Source organism: Gouania willdenowi, chromosome 9 (assembly GCF_900634775.1).
Source record: "Gouania willdenowi chromosome 9, fGouWil2.1, whole genome shotgun sequence".
Lineage (NCBI taxonomy): Eukaryota > Metazoa > Chordata > Actinopteri > Blenniiformes > Gobiesocidae > Gouania > Gouania willdenowi.
In genome coordinates, this window is record NC_041052.1 from 37,849,642 (window position 1) to 37,866,351 (window position 16,710).

Here is a 16,710-nt window from a genome sequence, read left to right on the forward strand (position 1 = left end):
ATTTCACATTTATTGATCACTTTGACCTCTTTTGGAAATGTGCTGATCTATTAAAAAAAGACGGTGTCCACCCTAATTTACATGAGCACAAATGCTAAAATTAAATATACAGTCTGTGATTCACAACTCCACAAGCGCATGACTAGCTGAGAATAAACCAGCAGTTACAACAAACACTTTTATAGATAAGCCCCTTACTCAAAACATAGAGCAATTATACCCCATAAACATTGTGCTGAGCTATACAGAACAACATGCAATACAAATTAAAGCCCACAATAGAGGAGTTAACCATAAAAATCTCATCAAAATTAAAACTACAGACAGAACACAAAACAATGAAAAAAACATTAAATGTGGACTATTAAATATTAGATCACTTTTGTCTAAATCCCTCTTAGTGAGTGATTTTATAACTGACCATCAATTAGGTGTATTATGCCTCGCAGAGACTTGGCTCAAAAATGAAGATTTTATTGCTCTTAATGAAGCCAGCCTTCCCAATTATGGTAATCACCATATTTCCCGTGAGAGTGGTCGGGGAGGAGGAGTGGCAACAGTTTTTCACTCAAACTTATTAGTTACCCCAAAAACCAAACTTAACCAAAATTCATTCGAAAGCCTCTCACTTGAAATTTGTAATCCCAAAAACAAGATAGAAAAACCCACTTTACTGGTCATAGTTTACCGTCCTCCTGGTCCATATTCGGAGTTCCTCTCTGAATTCTCTGACTTTCTCACTGATCTAGTTCTGAGCACTGATAAAGCTATCATAGTAGGTGACTTTAACATTCAGGTTGATGATGAAAACAACAGACTAAATATTTTACTTACCTCACTATTAGATTCAATCGGCTTCACACAAAATGTAAACAAAACAACTCATTATCTTAATCATGCCCTGGACCTTGTTCTAACATATGGTTTAGAGATTGACCACCTGACAATATATCCTCAAAATCCAATTCTTTCAGATCACTTCCTGTTATCTTTTAATTCAAAATATCAGCCTGCTTAAATTCTGAGAGAAGAGTACACTATTGTAGATTACTGTCTGAAAAAGCTGTAGCTAGATTTAAAGATTTAGTTCCATCATTGCGTACCTCTGATCCATATGATATTGCAACAGAGAGTAGCTATCAATGTCTAACAACAAATATAATAGATTATCTTGTCAACAGTGCAATGTTGTCACTGCACACAGCTCTGGATGCTGTTGCTCCGCTTAAAAAAAGATATGTCATAAAAAGGTCGCTCCCTGGTATAATTCGGAATTGCGTCTTTTAAAACAGGCATCGTGGAAATTGGAAAGGAAGTGGCTCTCTTCAAACATGGTAGAAGTTCATATAGCCTGGAGAAAGAGTTTGTTAACTTATAAAAAAGCTCTCCGCAAAGCTAGAACTTCCTATTACTCAACTCTAATAGTAGAAAACAAAAATAATCCTTGGTTTCTATTCAACACTGTAGCCAGGCTCACCAAAAGCCACAGCTCTGTCGAACCCTCTATTCCTGTCAACCTGAGCAGTGATGACTTCATCAACTTCTTCAGTGATAAAATTCTAACAATTAGAAACAAAGCTAATGTCCCCCGTGCTGGAGTGCTCAATAATTTCTTAAACAAAACAGCACCTGAAATATCCACAACATGCAGCTTTTATTTACATAGTTTCACTCCAATTGGTCTATCTGAACTGACCTCAGTAGTTAGTGCTTCTAAACCAACAACCTGTCTTTTAGATCCAATTCCAACTCCACTATTTAAAGATGTTCTTCCACTAATTAGCACTAATATGGTGAACTGGATTAACATCTCTAGCAACAGGTTATGTACCACAGGCCTTTAAAATAGCTGTAATCAAACCTCTCCTTAAAAAACCTACCCTCGATCCAAGTGACTTGTCCAATTATAGGCCAATATCCAATCTCCCTTTTGTTTCCAAAATTCTTGAAAAAGTCATTGCAGGTCAACTATGTGATCACCTACTTAAGAACAATTTATATGAGAGCTTTAAGAGCCCATCACCGCACCGAGACTGCCTTAATAAAAGTAACCAATGTTCTCCTTTTAGCCTTAAACAGAGGGTTGATCTCGGTTCTGGTGCTGTTAGATCTCAGTGCAGCTTTCGAAACAGTGGATCATTATTTGTTGCTGCAGAGACTGGCAAGCATTTTTGGAATTAAAGAAATAGTGCAGGGTTGGTTTAAATCCTAACTATCAGACAGAACCCACTTTGTTATGTTAATAATCTATCCTCAGCGCACGCCAGAGTTAATCATGGAATTCCACAAAGTTCAGTTTTGGGACTAATACTCTTTACATTATATATGCTTCCACTAGGTAACAGTATCAGAGAACATGATATAAATTTCCATTGCTATGCAGATGATACACAGCTTTATCTTTCAATGAAATCAGATTAAACTCATCAGTTATTAAAACTCCAGGCTTGTCTTAAAAACATCGCATCCTGGATGAGCCGTAACTTTCCAGCATAAAACCGAAGTTTTTATTTGGTCCAAAACAGCTCAGAGAGAAATTATCAGAGCAAATAATGTATCTGGATGGCATTACTCTGTCACCCAGCACCACAGTAAAAAAACTTAGGCGTTATCTTTGATACAGACTTATCCTTTAATTCTCATGTGAAACAAATCTCAAAGACAGCTTTCTTCCACCTCTGTAATATCTCTAAAATCAGGAATATCTTGACCCAGAGTGATGCTGAAAAATCCATGCATTTGTTACATCTCAACTAGATTATTGTAACGCTCTACTTTCAGGATGTCTCAATAACTTACTAAAAAGTCTCCAGTTAATTCAGAATGCTGCAGCCAGAATACTAACTGGAATAAAAAGGAGAGAGCATATTTCTCCAGTATTGGCTTCCTGTAAAATCTAGAATAGAGTTAAAAATCCTCCTGTTAACATACAAAGCTCTGCATGATCAAGCTCCTGTATATCTTAGAGACCTGTCGTCCAGACAGATCACTCTGCTCTCAGTTTGCTGGCCTTCTGGAAGTTCCTAATGTGTCTAGAAGTAGAACAGGAGGAACAGCTTTCAGCTACCAGGCCCCTCGCCTTTGGAACCAGCTTCCAGTCTCAGTATGGGAGGCTGCTACTCTCTCCACCATTAAGGCTAAACTCAAAACCTACTTATATACTGAAGCATATACCGTATAATAGCATTAACTTAACGGCATGGGCTCGTCCGTAAACGGTCGCATTTTAGAGTCCTTGGAGTCGCTGTTAGATTTCATATAAACGGGAAGAGAGTCAATTTCTAATGTAGCTGGTTATGATTTACAGTTCGCATAAACAGGACTGAATCATAATATAATCTGATTGCTAGAGCGAACATGGGCTCGTCTGTAAAAGGTCGCATTTACTGGTTCAGTAAACAAGAAGAGATTCAAATTCTGATGCAGCTGGTTTTGATTTACAGTCCGCATAAACAGGACTGAATCATAACATAGCCTAACCACTAGAGCGGACATGGGCTCGTCTGTGAACGGTCGCATTTACAGACCTTGGAGTCGCTGTTAGCTTACCAGTAAATGGCAAGAGATTTGTCACCTTTATAATAAGTATTGACTAGGCCCCCGGGAGTGAGGCCCAAGGCCAAGGCAGGCTGACTGTATCTTGTTTTTCTGCAGTCAGTGTCTTCTCCTCGCCCTTCTCTGTCGTCCCTATTTCAGGTGACGTGAAGCTGATGATGGCAGTTCCTGATCTGTGGTTCACGGTTCAACTAGTCTGGGACACTCTGATGTTCTATCTCTCTATCCTGTTCTGTTGGTCCTTCTGTCCACTAACCCCAACCAGTTGAAGCAGATGGCTGCCACCTCTGAACCTGGTTCTGCTGAAGATTTCTTCCTGTTAAAAGGGAGTTGTTTCTTCCCACTGTCGCTAAATGCTAGTTCATGTGGAACTTGTTGGGTTTTCTCTTTCTCATTATGAATTTTATATTTTGATAAGCGCATTGAAATGACTTTGTTGTAAATTATGCTATACAAATAAAATTTAATTGAATTGAATTAGTGTACAAAAAATAATTTCAATTTCTGAACATGGTTTGAAACATGATGAACATAACATTTCACGTTCACTCCTAAACTGCTATTTCAAACTCTGTGGGAACATGTTTACACCTATGTGTGAAAATCTGCGTAGTAGTTGCGATCTGCCTGTAAGCAGAGGAAGACTTTGCGTATAACACATTGCACATTTTTCCCTGAGCAGTCTTGTGCTCTACAGCGCACTGCAGTCTTATATTTGACCACCTCTGGAAGATGTGCATTAGCTCTCCTGCGCACTGAGACATGGGCACTGCCTTCACTAGACATTTTTTCCCAAGAACTAAAATGACCTCCTCTGAAAAGTCAGAGTTGTCATTGTCACGCTGACCCAAGTAGCTCATGGTCACTTCCATACGGAATTCAAGAATATGGATGATGTTCTTCTTTGGTGTGTCACATACAGTGAGTTCTTTGCGGTACAGTAGTCAGCTATTGGCTAAAGCCAGATCAGTAAAGTGCAACAACATCTGCTGTGTCTATTTTGTTGTACAGGAGTCCCTCGCTATAACGCGGTTCACCTTTCGCGGCCCTTTCGCGTTTTTTTTACAGTCCAATTTTGGATGCATTTTTTTGTATGGACTGTTCTTGATGGCTTGATCCTGGTATTATCTCTTCCGGGCCACTGCTTGAAACATTAGCATTGTAAGCGCTATTTTATATGGCCTACATGTTCATTAATAATTCATGTTTAGATATTAGTTATGTATTTCATATTTTGTGTATTTTTGTTAAAAGGAATTTATACATTTCATGTGCAATATCTTGATATAAAAACTATGCACATTTGTGAAAATCGGGCTATTTACAAAGAAAGTAGGAATGCATGTTATTTTGCTATAAGAGGGCGCAGTTGTACTGTTTTTGCCCATGAACAAGAAGTTGTTGTTTGACTTGACGAAGAAGAATAAATAAGATAAAGTTGTCACACACATAAAAACCAGCCTCAATGTCAGTCATTTCCAGAAGAGGTTAAACTAAGAACATAAGAAGAACCTAAGGAATCAAAGATTAGCCTCTACAAACATCATCCTGCTGTGTCCGAGAGCGACATCTGGGAGTGTGATGTGGAAATGTCAGAATTTGAACGATATCCTACACATTCATCGTAGACACGTTTACGTCCCCTGAAAGGCTCAGAGGGCTGTGAATTGTAGTTCTCACACCCTCTATTGTCTTCTTTGCTGATGCTTGACTTTTGTCTTGGGGGTTGATGTTCATTATCCTCTACAGGATCATCAATGTATGAAAAATCTTGCAACCTCTGTCTGCATTCCTCAGAAGCATTTATTTCAATCTGCCGATCCTGATTGGCCGGTGAAGGGCGTCCGTCCGCTAGGGGGAGACCCACCTCATGTAAAAGGAGGACGCGGACAGACATGCACCATTCAAAATAAGCACTTCTTCTCCTCGTTCGAGTAAGAAGGGTAGTCTGGTGAGACATCTCACTCATAGAACCGGGGTTATATACATAACCTAAAGTTCTATTTCACAATATTTTGTGAGATGTCTCACGATGGGATATGGAAACTCCCGTAGTGCAGACATGCTTATCGAGCAGTACCAGCCTCCAGGGCAGAAGTCTGCCATGCACGGGGCAGAAACGTCCAGCATGTAAAAGTGGACAAACGTGAGGGGCGAGGTCCAACTCGCCGCTGCACAGATATCCTGAACAGACACTCCCCTGAACAAAGCCCAGGACGTGGCAAGACCCTAAGTCAAGTGTGCACGCAGACCCGTAGGCGGCTGCAGACTCTGACACAAGTAAGCCAAAGCAATAGCCTCCACCACCCAGTGTGACAGGCATTGCTTGGTAACAGGCTTCCCCTTGCGGGGATTGGCCCAGGAGACGAACAGCTGATCGCTCCTCCTGAGGCTCCTCGCCATATTTATATAAGTGCGAATCGCACAAACTGGACATAACACATTTGGCCGCTGCTCAGCCTGTGAGGCAAAAAAGGCCAAAAGGTCAATGGGAGAACACGAGCCCACAACCTTCAGCACAAAGGTTGAACCAAGAGCGCATGGATGTCACTGATCCTCTTGGCCGAAGCCAGAGCCAGTAACAAGACAAGACAAATTTCAGGCCCGCCTCCACTGGTTCGAAAGGAGGTCGTTTAAGTACCTCCTTTAAGGACTTGTCTTGGAACGTTGTACAAAAAGGGAAGCTTCTTCCCTTCGTAGCGAGACCTGGTGGTTTCAGTCACTACGGTGGGCCATGGAATGGCCAGCTGGGCCGCAGCGTGCTTACACACGTCCACCGTGTCCATCTCCTCCTGAGAGGCGAAAGAGGCAGCAGGAAGCTCGCCCCCAAGCTCCACACCCAAGCCGAGAGAGTCAGAGGAGTCCTCATCAATCTCTCCACAGTCAATTACGAGGACATCCTCGCAAAGCGGGGAGGGGGTCGCCAGGTCGAGCTGGGAACCTCAGCTGGAACCCTGAGCAGCCGTAGTGTCCATCAGTGGAGCCATTACCACACCGGGCTCTAGGGGGATGTCATAAGGAGGGAAGGAGTCCTTCTCGGACAGGCCAATCTGGCGTGCCAGCCTCCTGTGCGGGCTCCGTGCGTTAAACGTGGCGCAGTGCTGGCACGAGCCCGGAGACTCGATTGCCATACGGGCATGTTCCAGAGGCAGACTTCATGCCGGAGATTTTACCCCGACATAAACAGAGGCGAGCCCCAGAGCATCCCGCTCTCTCGGTGAGAGGAGCTTTCGTTTCCATCACCGCGTGGCGCAGTCAGGAGAGCAGGTGGCTTAGCTAGTGCTCCCACAAGGTAGCTTGCACAGGTGCTAGCAGGGATGCAGGCCAACGTGTGCTGGACTGTCTGAGACGTCGTGGACAGCGTTGGTTCCTTTCGAGACGGCAGTTTTTGCTGTCGTCCGAAGCTTGGATAGCGTAGTACCAGGAGCTATAGCTGGGCTACACACTTTCGTGAGAGCCCAGAGGGAGGACCGACATATGCACGGGCCCATAGGCACCGAGGGCATTGGGACAAAGACGACAGCAAGGTGTGCTGAGGTCAACGCACCGGTCTTGTGGCAAGGAGCGTGCAGCGGGGCTAACAACGTAGTGGTGACCATTGGTGACCAATGTGTGCCAGAGCAACACGATGGAAGGAGCCGTCAGCCGGAGCTGAGGCTCGGAGATTCACTACCTTTCGGCAGCAAAGGTCAGCACCTACCAAGCAAAGCAAGGTAAGAGCTGTATATCACCCACCTCTCAACCTGTTGTGGTCCAGAGCAGGCTCTATTCTTGCCAGCGTCTGGCGACTGGAATAAAGAATATCCGCCTGTGGATAGTTAAGCTGGCAAAAGAAAACGCAAGATAGCTGAGAGGAGAAAAGGTGTTTGAATGGTGCGCGTCTGTCCGCGTCCTCCTTTTATAGGAGGTGGGTCTTCCCCAAGCGGATGGATGCGCTTCCCCGGCCAATCAGGATTGGCAGATTGAAATAAATGCTTCTGAGGAATGCTGACAGAGGTTGCATCTCATAGTGAGACATCTCACAAAATATTATGAAATAGAACTGATAAAAATCTTTGTCGTGTTATTTAGAAAACATTCTATAACTGCTTGTTCTTTAGTCTTCTTTAGAGTCATTATAGTTACAAACATTTGTAACTTCCATAACAAACATTGAACACTTGTATACATTTGTGAACAAGAATCGACCATAAAATTGACTGAATTTTTTTTTCCTGGCCGACATTTGGATCGGGAGTTGGCATCTGAACTTCTGGGTGTGTTGTCAGCCATCTTGAATCAAAGATGTTCTATCCCATGCTACTTTTATACCACTAAGTGGCAATATAATAAGTGAACACCAGGACCTTGAACAGTTAAAGGGGACATATTATGAAAAATCCACTTTTGCAATGTTTATGAACACACGAGTGTCCGCCGGCACACAAAATGTGAAACAAACCCATCCAGTCCCTTGTTTGTGGTCTGTGTAAGTCTTACAACACAGAGAAAATTGTTGCGTTTCAAATTTTCTCAGTTTGTGACATCACAAGCTAAATCGGGAAGGAAAATACCCTCCCCTCCACTGGTATCTCAACCCATGGACTAAACCCCCAACCTGATGAAAACGTTTGTGAAAGTCTGCCATTGTTTTTCTCGCTAGCGAAGGAGTGAAGGTGTGTTCACACCGAACGCAATTGTAGCGACTGCAGTCACTTCAATCGCCCGTGATGAGTCACTTGAAATTAGTGGCGCTTTTTGATCACTCCATCCTTCATCGTTCCAGTGACGTAATGTCTAGATATGTAGATGCTAGGTCCTACGAGGTTAAGAAAACATGCAGTTAGTATGCCGAGGCCCGTGTCCTCTTTTTTTGGAAATCAAAATTTGGTCACCCACGCTTAATGTGAGGTGGAGAACCCCGAGACCTTGAATGCAAGAATAAGCAGGTATATAATATGTATGGATGTTTTAAATGTTTCCTTCTTGCTATGAACAATGTTATGTAAAAATTAAAATGACTCACCTTTTAACAAGGGACAGATTTTGGTGAAGGCGTGCACAGGCCCTAGACGTGTATACTGGCCAATAGCAAACTCCAGAAAGAGCAGGGGAATACCACAAAGCAGCACCATGATGAGATATGGGATTAGGAACGCACCTGAAGCAGAAGAATGCAATGTCACAGGAAAAGAGTGAAATGTAAATACCATAATCCTAGTAAAAATTTAAAAAGCGGTGGAGCAGCTGTGTCACTTTTTAGTTTGGGACATGCAGTACCCTATGATACTTTTCAAAAAGTACCAATATGAGAATACTTGAAGTTTAGAATATTTACCATGGTTTATTGATTTTCTTCATTGGTTTTATGGTTTAATGGTAACAAATATACGCAAAAGACTTATAAGACACAAAAATACAAAAATGGCTCTGAAAACCCCCAAAATGACTACAAAAGCATGCACCCAAAACAAAATATGCAACTCCAAAATCGCAAAAAAGGACAGAAAAATAAACAACAACAACAAATACCCAAAATAACAACAAAAACACCCAAAACACAAAAAGGAGAAGGAAATTAACTCAAAATAACAACAAAAATACACAAAATTCCTCCAAAAACACACTAAAATAACATTAAAAAAAACTTACTAAACCCTTTGTTAATTCCTGTATTAATGCTCAGAATGACCTTTCTTCTAAATGCCGATATGAATGTTGATAATATGGCCCTCAGATCAGATATATGGCCCTTGGTCTAATTTTTTGCAAATTGCAAAAAATGACTCCAAAAACATGCAAAAATTATAACTGAAATATTCAATAAAACACCAAAAACACAACAAAATAAACAAATCACTCCAAAAACACACAAAATAAGTAAAAACAAAACACAAAATGACAACACAGAATGCATGGAACACTCATAAGACATAAATACACAAAAATACACAAAATGGCTCTGACAACCCCCAAAATGACAACAAAAGCATGCACCTAAAACCAAATATGTGACTCCAAAATCACAAAAAAGGACGGAAAATACTCAAAATGACAACAAAAACACCCAAAACACAAAAAAGGAAAGAAAATACACAAAAGGACAACACAAACACAAAATAAAATACTAAACCCTTTGTTTTTTCCTGTGTTAATGCTCAGAAAAGTCTTTATTCTAAATGCTGACATGATTTCTAAAAATGTGGCCCTCACGTCAGACAATCATACTTTTGTGGCCCCCTTTGAGTACGATTTAATTGAGCAACTTTTTTACTTTTATATATGATTTATTGTCATGACTTACTTGTACTTCAATCAAGTAACAGTACTTTTTCTTGAGTAGGAGAACAAGCAAAAAGTCAAGAATCACAATCAGAAAGTGGAAATATTATAAGTAATGTTATATTTTTAAGATATTTTTGTTACAATCTTGTTTTTTGTTTGCGATTCACAATTTTCTGCTTCTGTCTTTTTTGACACAAATCTGATTCCATAAATGTATCAGTACTCTTTACCAGGATTGGGGTCAATTGTAATTGTGTAATTGATAATTAACTACAATAATGGTATAATTATATTTTTTTAAATCTATCGCTGTCATAATCGTAATTAAATTGTAACTGAGACTAGATATTTGACTTTGTAATTGTAATGAAAATTCTAGTTAAAAAATGTGAATAATATTTTAATGCAAAACTGTGGAACCATGTTACAGTTTTATGTACAGTTCTACACATACGTAATGAACATTTATTAAAATATGTTTCATATCAACCTTTCCCAAATTTTACCACTTAAAAAAAAAAATTAAATCAAGGGGTATACTGACAAAAAAGGCTCGGGAACCATCACCAAAAAAATTAAAACCTATATTTTATGATAGATATTTGTTTTTAGTGTATTTTACAGCTGATTTAGGACCCGTTATTATGAGATGCTAACAGAAAGCTAACACAAGCGGGAGGTTGTTTTATTAGGTTATTTATTCCAGGTTCACTCATTGTAATTGAAATTTAGAAACTTAGAACGTATTTGTAATTGACTTTATAAAAAAAATAATTGTAATTTATTTGCAAGTAGAAAAAAAAGCTGGTCATTGTAATTTAATTGGACATGAGTAATTGAAAATGTAATTGTAACTGAAAAATGTAATTGACCCTAACCCTTCTCTGCCCAGTGGTTCCAGTAGATCCAGTGATCTATATGCCCTCTCAGGGGGTCTTACCTCCTCCGCTGTGGTAGCACAGGTAGGGAAACCTCCAGATATTACTCAGACCCACTGCGTAGCCCACCGTGACCAGGATGAACTCCAGGTCCCTACTCCATGTGGGTCTTCCTCTCTTCTGAGCTCTGAGGTCTGAGCAGCTCTTGGGATTTGCAGCAGCACGGACCTCCATCACGTCCAATAACACAGGCACTTTAACCTTATGGTGACACAGGTTTGCAATGCAACAACTGTCAAATAGTCACTATGTAAATGCAATGTAAAAGAGAAATGGCCAGTGAAGCAGTCAGGTTCAGTAATAAATGAGTCCAAGCTGTGATGTCAGTCAATAATCAGAAAACCTCTGGCCATAGTCTGTGACCTTCATGGATCTTACAATTTAGGCATCCACTGTTTTCTAACCTATATCATATCATATATATATCTATATATATATATATATGATATGATAAGTGCTGCACCTCGTTTCGTCCCCCCCAACCCCACCCCACCCGGTCCAGGACGTCTCTTCACACAATAGGACTGTTTAGGATTTATTTCAGCAATTTTCTGCTCGATGTTTTCATTCAGTCTGTGGATGTTTTAACTCGTAAAAAGCTGCTCACGTTTATGTTTTGTTTCGCGGTGTTACGGTCCAAATAGTATCCAGATAATCTGGTGACTGACTATCGACTGTGAGGCTGGTGTGAGGAACAATAGATGTTACAACATCTACCATTTGACAATTTTACAAAAACCATTGTTACGGGTCGTTTATTTTGCACGTTATAAAATCTTTTAAACGAAACGTCATCGACACACAAATTACACCTCTGCTATCGGTGTGAGGTGGAAAACATGATACAAGATCATTTTTATCAAACGCAGCAGAATAAATGTCTGTCGGTCGTTCTGTGTGGTGTTTTTCATATATATATTAAGTCTTTCATATATATATATATATATATAATTTGCTGAACGGCTTGCCATATATATATATATATATATTTATATTTATATTAGGGATGCACCGAAATGAAAATTTGAGGCCGAAACTGAATAAAATATAAACGCTTGGCCAAATATCAAATGCGGTTGTTAAGTTTTTCACTATTTTTTTTTAAAATAGTGCATAAATAGCCTAGAATATATTTTTAGGCATGCTTTTTTTAAAAAAAGAAAGTAAATGTTTATTGAATATTGAGATTTTTTTAAATATTCCAGTAGTTTTTGCTTTTTATAAAAAGTGCAACAAAGTTTTTCAATTCTATATTAGGCCTTCAAATAAAACAAAACATGCATTCCAAAAAAAACTAAAGTGCATTAAAGGGGCGGTATGATGAAAAAAAATCACTTTATAATGGTTTTGATACAGTGATGTAAATCCCTTTAGCCTCATTCAGAGGACCATAGTTGAAAAAGTTCTCTTTCCTCCCTCCCTTGTTGTCCCACATTTTGTAAAAAGTCAGCTTTAAACGGGCGAGTTGGATTTTGCCCATGTTGGCAGATGACGTCACCTAACACACCTCCTAAAATGTGAGCTCCTCCCTCTCCAACTATCTAACAGCTAAAACAAACACTGTAGTTTAATATAGAATATATATTATATTTTATTGCCATAAATGTAAATGCAAACTGCACTACTTTTTCTGCTGTCGATCGTGTTGGGAGTCACTGCTTGAAGCCACGGACCCATTGTTTAGACACATCAGCTGTTAGCACATGCTAATGCTACACCAGTCTATGCAGCGAGACCCGGTGTAGTGTAAGGAGGAAACAACGAGGATGTTTTTTACGGATTCGTTTCTCACAGCGCCAACAACGGACTCTGTTGTGGAATTGGACGATTTACGCGGTGACGGACGACGGAAAGCAGTAAGGAGAGTTTGGCTTTGTTTGTATGGAAAAGAGGAGCTCCTGCTGTGCTCCTGCAGCAACGAGCACTCACTTTTCCGACTCTAAATCACTGCACATTGTTTGATTGCGTTCATACACTACTATTCGGCATTGCTTTTAAATCACTAAACCAAAGGCCGAATGTTGCTTTTTTTGCAATATTGGCCCAATATATATATATATTAATCTACATCTTTAGCGAACTATGATCTTTTGTGTTGGCATTTAACCCCGCTACTTTTATTTTGAAGTCAGCACCTGAAAAGCCCTCTCTGCATCTGTGTGTGGCAAAAGCAATCGTGAGACTGTCTAGATTTAGCTTTAACATTATCGTTATTTGTTCGACTTAGACAGTCCTAAAAGATGACAATGCCACCCCAAACTGAGGAACTAAGTACCAACTTGATGGCAAACAGGTAGGTTTTACGAAAGAGGCCAAAGAGACACTGTTCCAAAATTACAGCTTTATTACTGTCATGATGGGGTTTTATTTTGGAGGGCAGGCAGGAGAACTTGGACTCCCTTCCAGCAGCTTTCTCCTGCTGATTGGACCAGCTGCATCTGATAACCTGCTGAGTATAAAGGTGGAGGCTTTGCTGCAGTTCAGTGCTGGGACATTACTTTTGCTGGATCATAGTTCTTCAGTTCTGTTAGCACTGGGCTAGGTTTTTGCTTTTTGTGTTTTTCTGATTACCTCTGCCTCCCTGGACTGACCATGCCTGTGGTAACAATAAATACTGGTATGATGCACCTGAGCTCTGCCTCCGTCCCTGCATTTGGGTCTGCACCCACACATGCCCGTGACAATTACAATAGGAATAATTTACACATTTATTTATATTATAAAAGAGCAAATGCTTTTTTCAATACACATACAGTGTCACACCAACAGGGCAGACTAGGAGACTGAGGTCAAGCTGGAGGGAGGGGGAGAAAACATCACACAAATCACTACACACATAACCAAGAAAACGAGTGCACTGCAAATATATACAGAGGCGACCACCACCATCAACAGGGAGGACCTGGAACAACAATACAAAGAACACATTAAGGGTGTACTCATACTGCCAGCTCAGGCCGTTCCAAGCTCACAGCAGGAAACCCCCCTCCCTGTCCCTTTTCTGGCACGGTAGAATAGACGTGATCACCAGCTCAACTCGGCTCCCACAGACAAACACGTCATCACGTTCATTTACGACACACATATGGCATTACGTCATCATTAAGCGACTCTGGGTTTGTTGTTGACAGTACATGCTTTTAATTTCATATCTTCTGTTGCGTAGTTTAACTATACGTCCAGATTCAACCCTGAACGCAACACGTTAATTCAAATGACCGTAAACTCTGCTCATATTTGCTCTATCGGAGAAACATCAGTTTATGAAAGATAAGAAGTTGCTCTTTACAGACAGTGTCTGTAAATTGAATTTTACTCACACGTGATTGAAACATTAAAGATGCTGCTATGTTTTGTCGAAATCGACACGAGGAAAAGAGAGAGAACCAAACTCTGAGTGAGAAAGAAATAGAAATTAAAAGAGACCAAACAACTGTGGATTTAATTGAAAAAGAAGACTATTGGATGATAAAACCACCATGGATGGAGGTTAAAAGGGATTTGAAAACAAAGAAGGAAACTGAGCCTATAAAGGTAAGATCAGTTTAATTTATGGATCAATAAATGCTTTTCTGGAGCTTGTCTTTGTGTACATTAATATAAGATTAAATGGATGCTTTTAATGTGTGAGATAGTTTAGGACAGAGTATTTGTGTTTGTTTAAACTTATGGTGTGTGAGAGAGAGAGTCCATCTGAGTATATTTATCTCCATCACTTTCAGATTTTTCTTTTGATGAACATTCAATGTAATGATTATATCTAACTTCTCTTTCATTTATTCTTCTTTAAGTCCATGCAGAGTGGACACTCGCCTCCCTGGACATTAAAACCATGAGCTGACCCTAGTTTCCATCATCTGAGGTGTATTCCATAAAGGAGGGTTAACAAACTCTGAGTCTATCCATAAACTCTGGGTCAACATACCCCGCGATGGGAAACTCTGGGTATCGGATTCCATTACAGCTGGTATGAAGTGGGTTTATCAATCCTGAGTATGTAAACCTTGGGTTACTTACGTGCACGTGGGCGATAAAAAGCAATCATCAATGGATCAGAGATGACTCAAGCTGCCATGGCAACCACCCGGAAAATAGTGATTTACTCACCATAATGGGTGAAATAAGCTGGTGTTTGAGGAATATCAGCCTGTTCTAAAGGTGCGTTCAGTCTTCAGTGACAATAGTGGCTTAAATCACCCGTAATTAGTCACTTCATCACTTTATTGCTTCAGTGACGTGACGAGCGGTGAATGATATGAATAAAATGTGTCTGAGGAGACGCGGCAGCAGCATAGGATGGCTGCATAAAGAGCCCTCCTGTTACACTGGATATTAAGACAGTAAATGTTGCTTGATATCGCATCATTTATATTGATTTTTAATGTAATATTGTCGACAGAGTCATCTCAACGTCATAAAAAAACACTGAAGTGGGACGCGAACCCATAACCCATCGCTTCCAAAAGCAGCGTCACAATTCACGACGCCATTATATCTTCAAAGATGTGCAAATTACAGATTTAACTCTATAACAATATAAAACAACAATCGAGCCTTAAAAGTGGATTAATTTAAATTATCAGGTGGGCGGAGCCAGGTAGAAACCCAGGGTTTCTTTGATAAAACCTGCCAGCGACCAGGTTTAGTTCACGGACAATGTTGCCATGGTAACATACTCAGAGAAGAACATACCTCGCGTTTAGGAATGAGATACTCAGAGTTTCCCTCATTTGAGCCTGAACTTACTCAGAGTTTGAACATAACCTGCTTTATGGAATACCCCTCTGGTCTAGACTTCATCACTTCCACAGACAACAGACAGAATAAAGCTCAGAGGCAACATGAGACCATGGGATGCACTTATTTATTAAAGTGTATATTAAATGATTATTTAATGTTCTGTAACTTTATTTTCTAGGAGATGTTTCACTTATTTAGAGACTCAAGAAAGAATTATTTGATGTTTCAGATTGTTGTAACTCAAAATAAAGGTGATTGACTTGAGTCACCACTAATTTCAGATTGTTTTTAAGTCTTGGTATAAAGAGACTTTAACAGGACAACAATGATGTGGAGGGCTGCAGTAATGTTGGCTTCATACAATAATAATAATAATAACATCCACTGCACACGCCACCAGAGAAGCTTCCAGTGATTATTTTACAAATAAAAAAGTTTACTGATGGTGACATTGAGATGTTGTCTGACAAAGATATCAAAAGTTGTTATTTTGAGAAGAGTCATATTCATGATTAAAAGTTATGATTGCATTATATTCTAAAGTTTAGAATTATCTGGCTCGTCTTTCTTTCTTTCTGTTCACAGCATAACCTTATATTTAATTCTAAAAAATGTGTTTACAGCTAATTTGACTGATTATTGCTACACATCATCCTGCATGTGCATGATATACAGTATAAATGTATAGATTTAACCAACTGTTAGAGAAACCATTGTATTAAATACAGAAAAACAAAGGCAGAAATAGTGTAATTAAATTGTGAAATTAGTGAGTTGTTTAAAAGTGCTGAGGGGCAGCGGAGGATCTTCTTCTGCAGAGACATGATGATGAGGGGTTTGAGCAAAACCCAGAATTCCAAGGTACTTTTGAGGGTATAAAGATGCATATAAACACATTACTGGCATATTAACCCATATAAACCAAAAAATATGAAAATGGGACATTTTACTGCTGCAAATGTGTAACATTAGGGATGTAACGATTCACTCAACTCCCGATACGATTCGATTCACGATACTGGGTTCACGATACAATTCTCTCACGATTTATTTCACAAAATGGGACTGTAGACAATTTTTTTTTGGGAAAAAAACTAGAAAATACTGTACTATTTTCCTTTTCTTTTTCATTGTCAAAAGAATTTCTTGATAAACTATTCAAAACAATGCAATTTAACTAAAAATAAATCTTGAATGAAATAAATAAAGGAAT

At 39.7% G+C, this 16,710-nt stretch overlaps 1 protein-coding gene across 3 annotated transcripts in view; it reads right to left on the reverse strand.

Moving 5' to 3' along the window:
- Positions 1-16,710, reverse strand: part of LOC114469719 (sodium- and chloride-dependent GABA transporter ine-like) — a 45,866-nt gene that overhangs the window by 26,336 nt on the left and 2,820 nt on the right. For all 3 annotated transcript variants that reach the window (XM_028457477.1, XM_028457479.1, XM_028457476.1), the window contains exons 2-3: positions 10,760-10,958; positions 8,561-8,695 (exon numbers count right to left, since the gene is read on the reverse strand). In XM_028457477.1, the coding sequence (XP_028313278.1) occupies positions 8,561-8,695; positions 10,760-10,931 (307 nt within the window). In that variant the 5' untranslated portion in view covers positions 10,932-10,958. The remainder of the gene's footprint in view (positions 1-8,560; positions 8,696-10,759; positions 10,959-16,710) is intronic.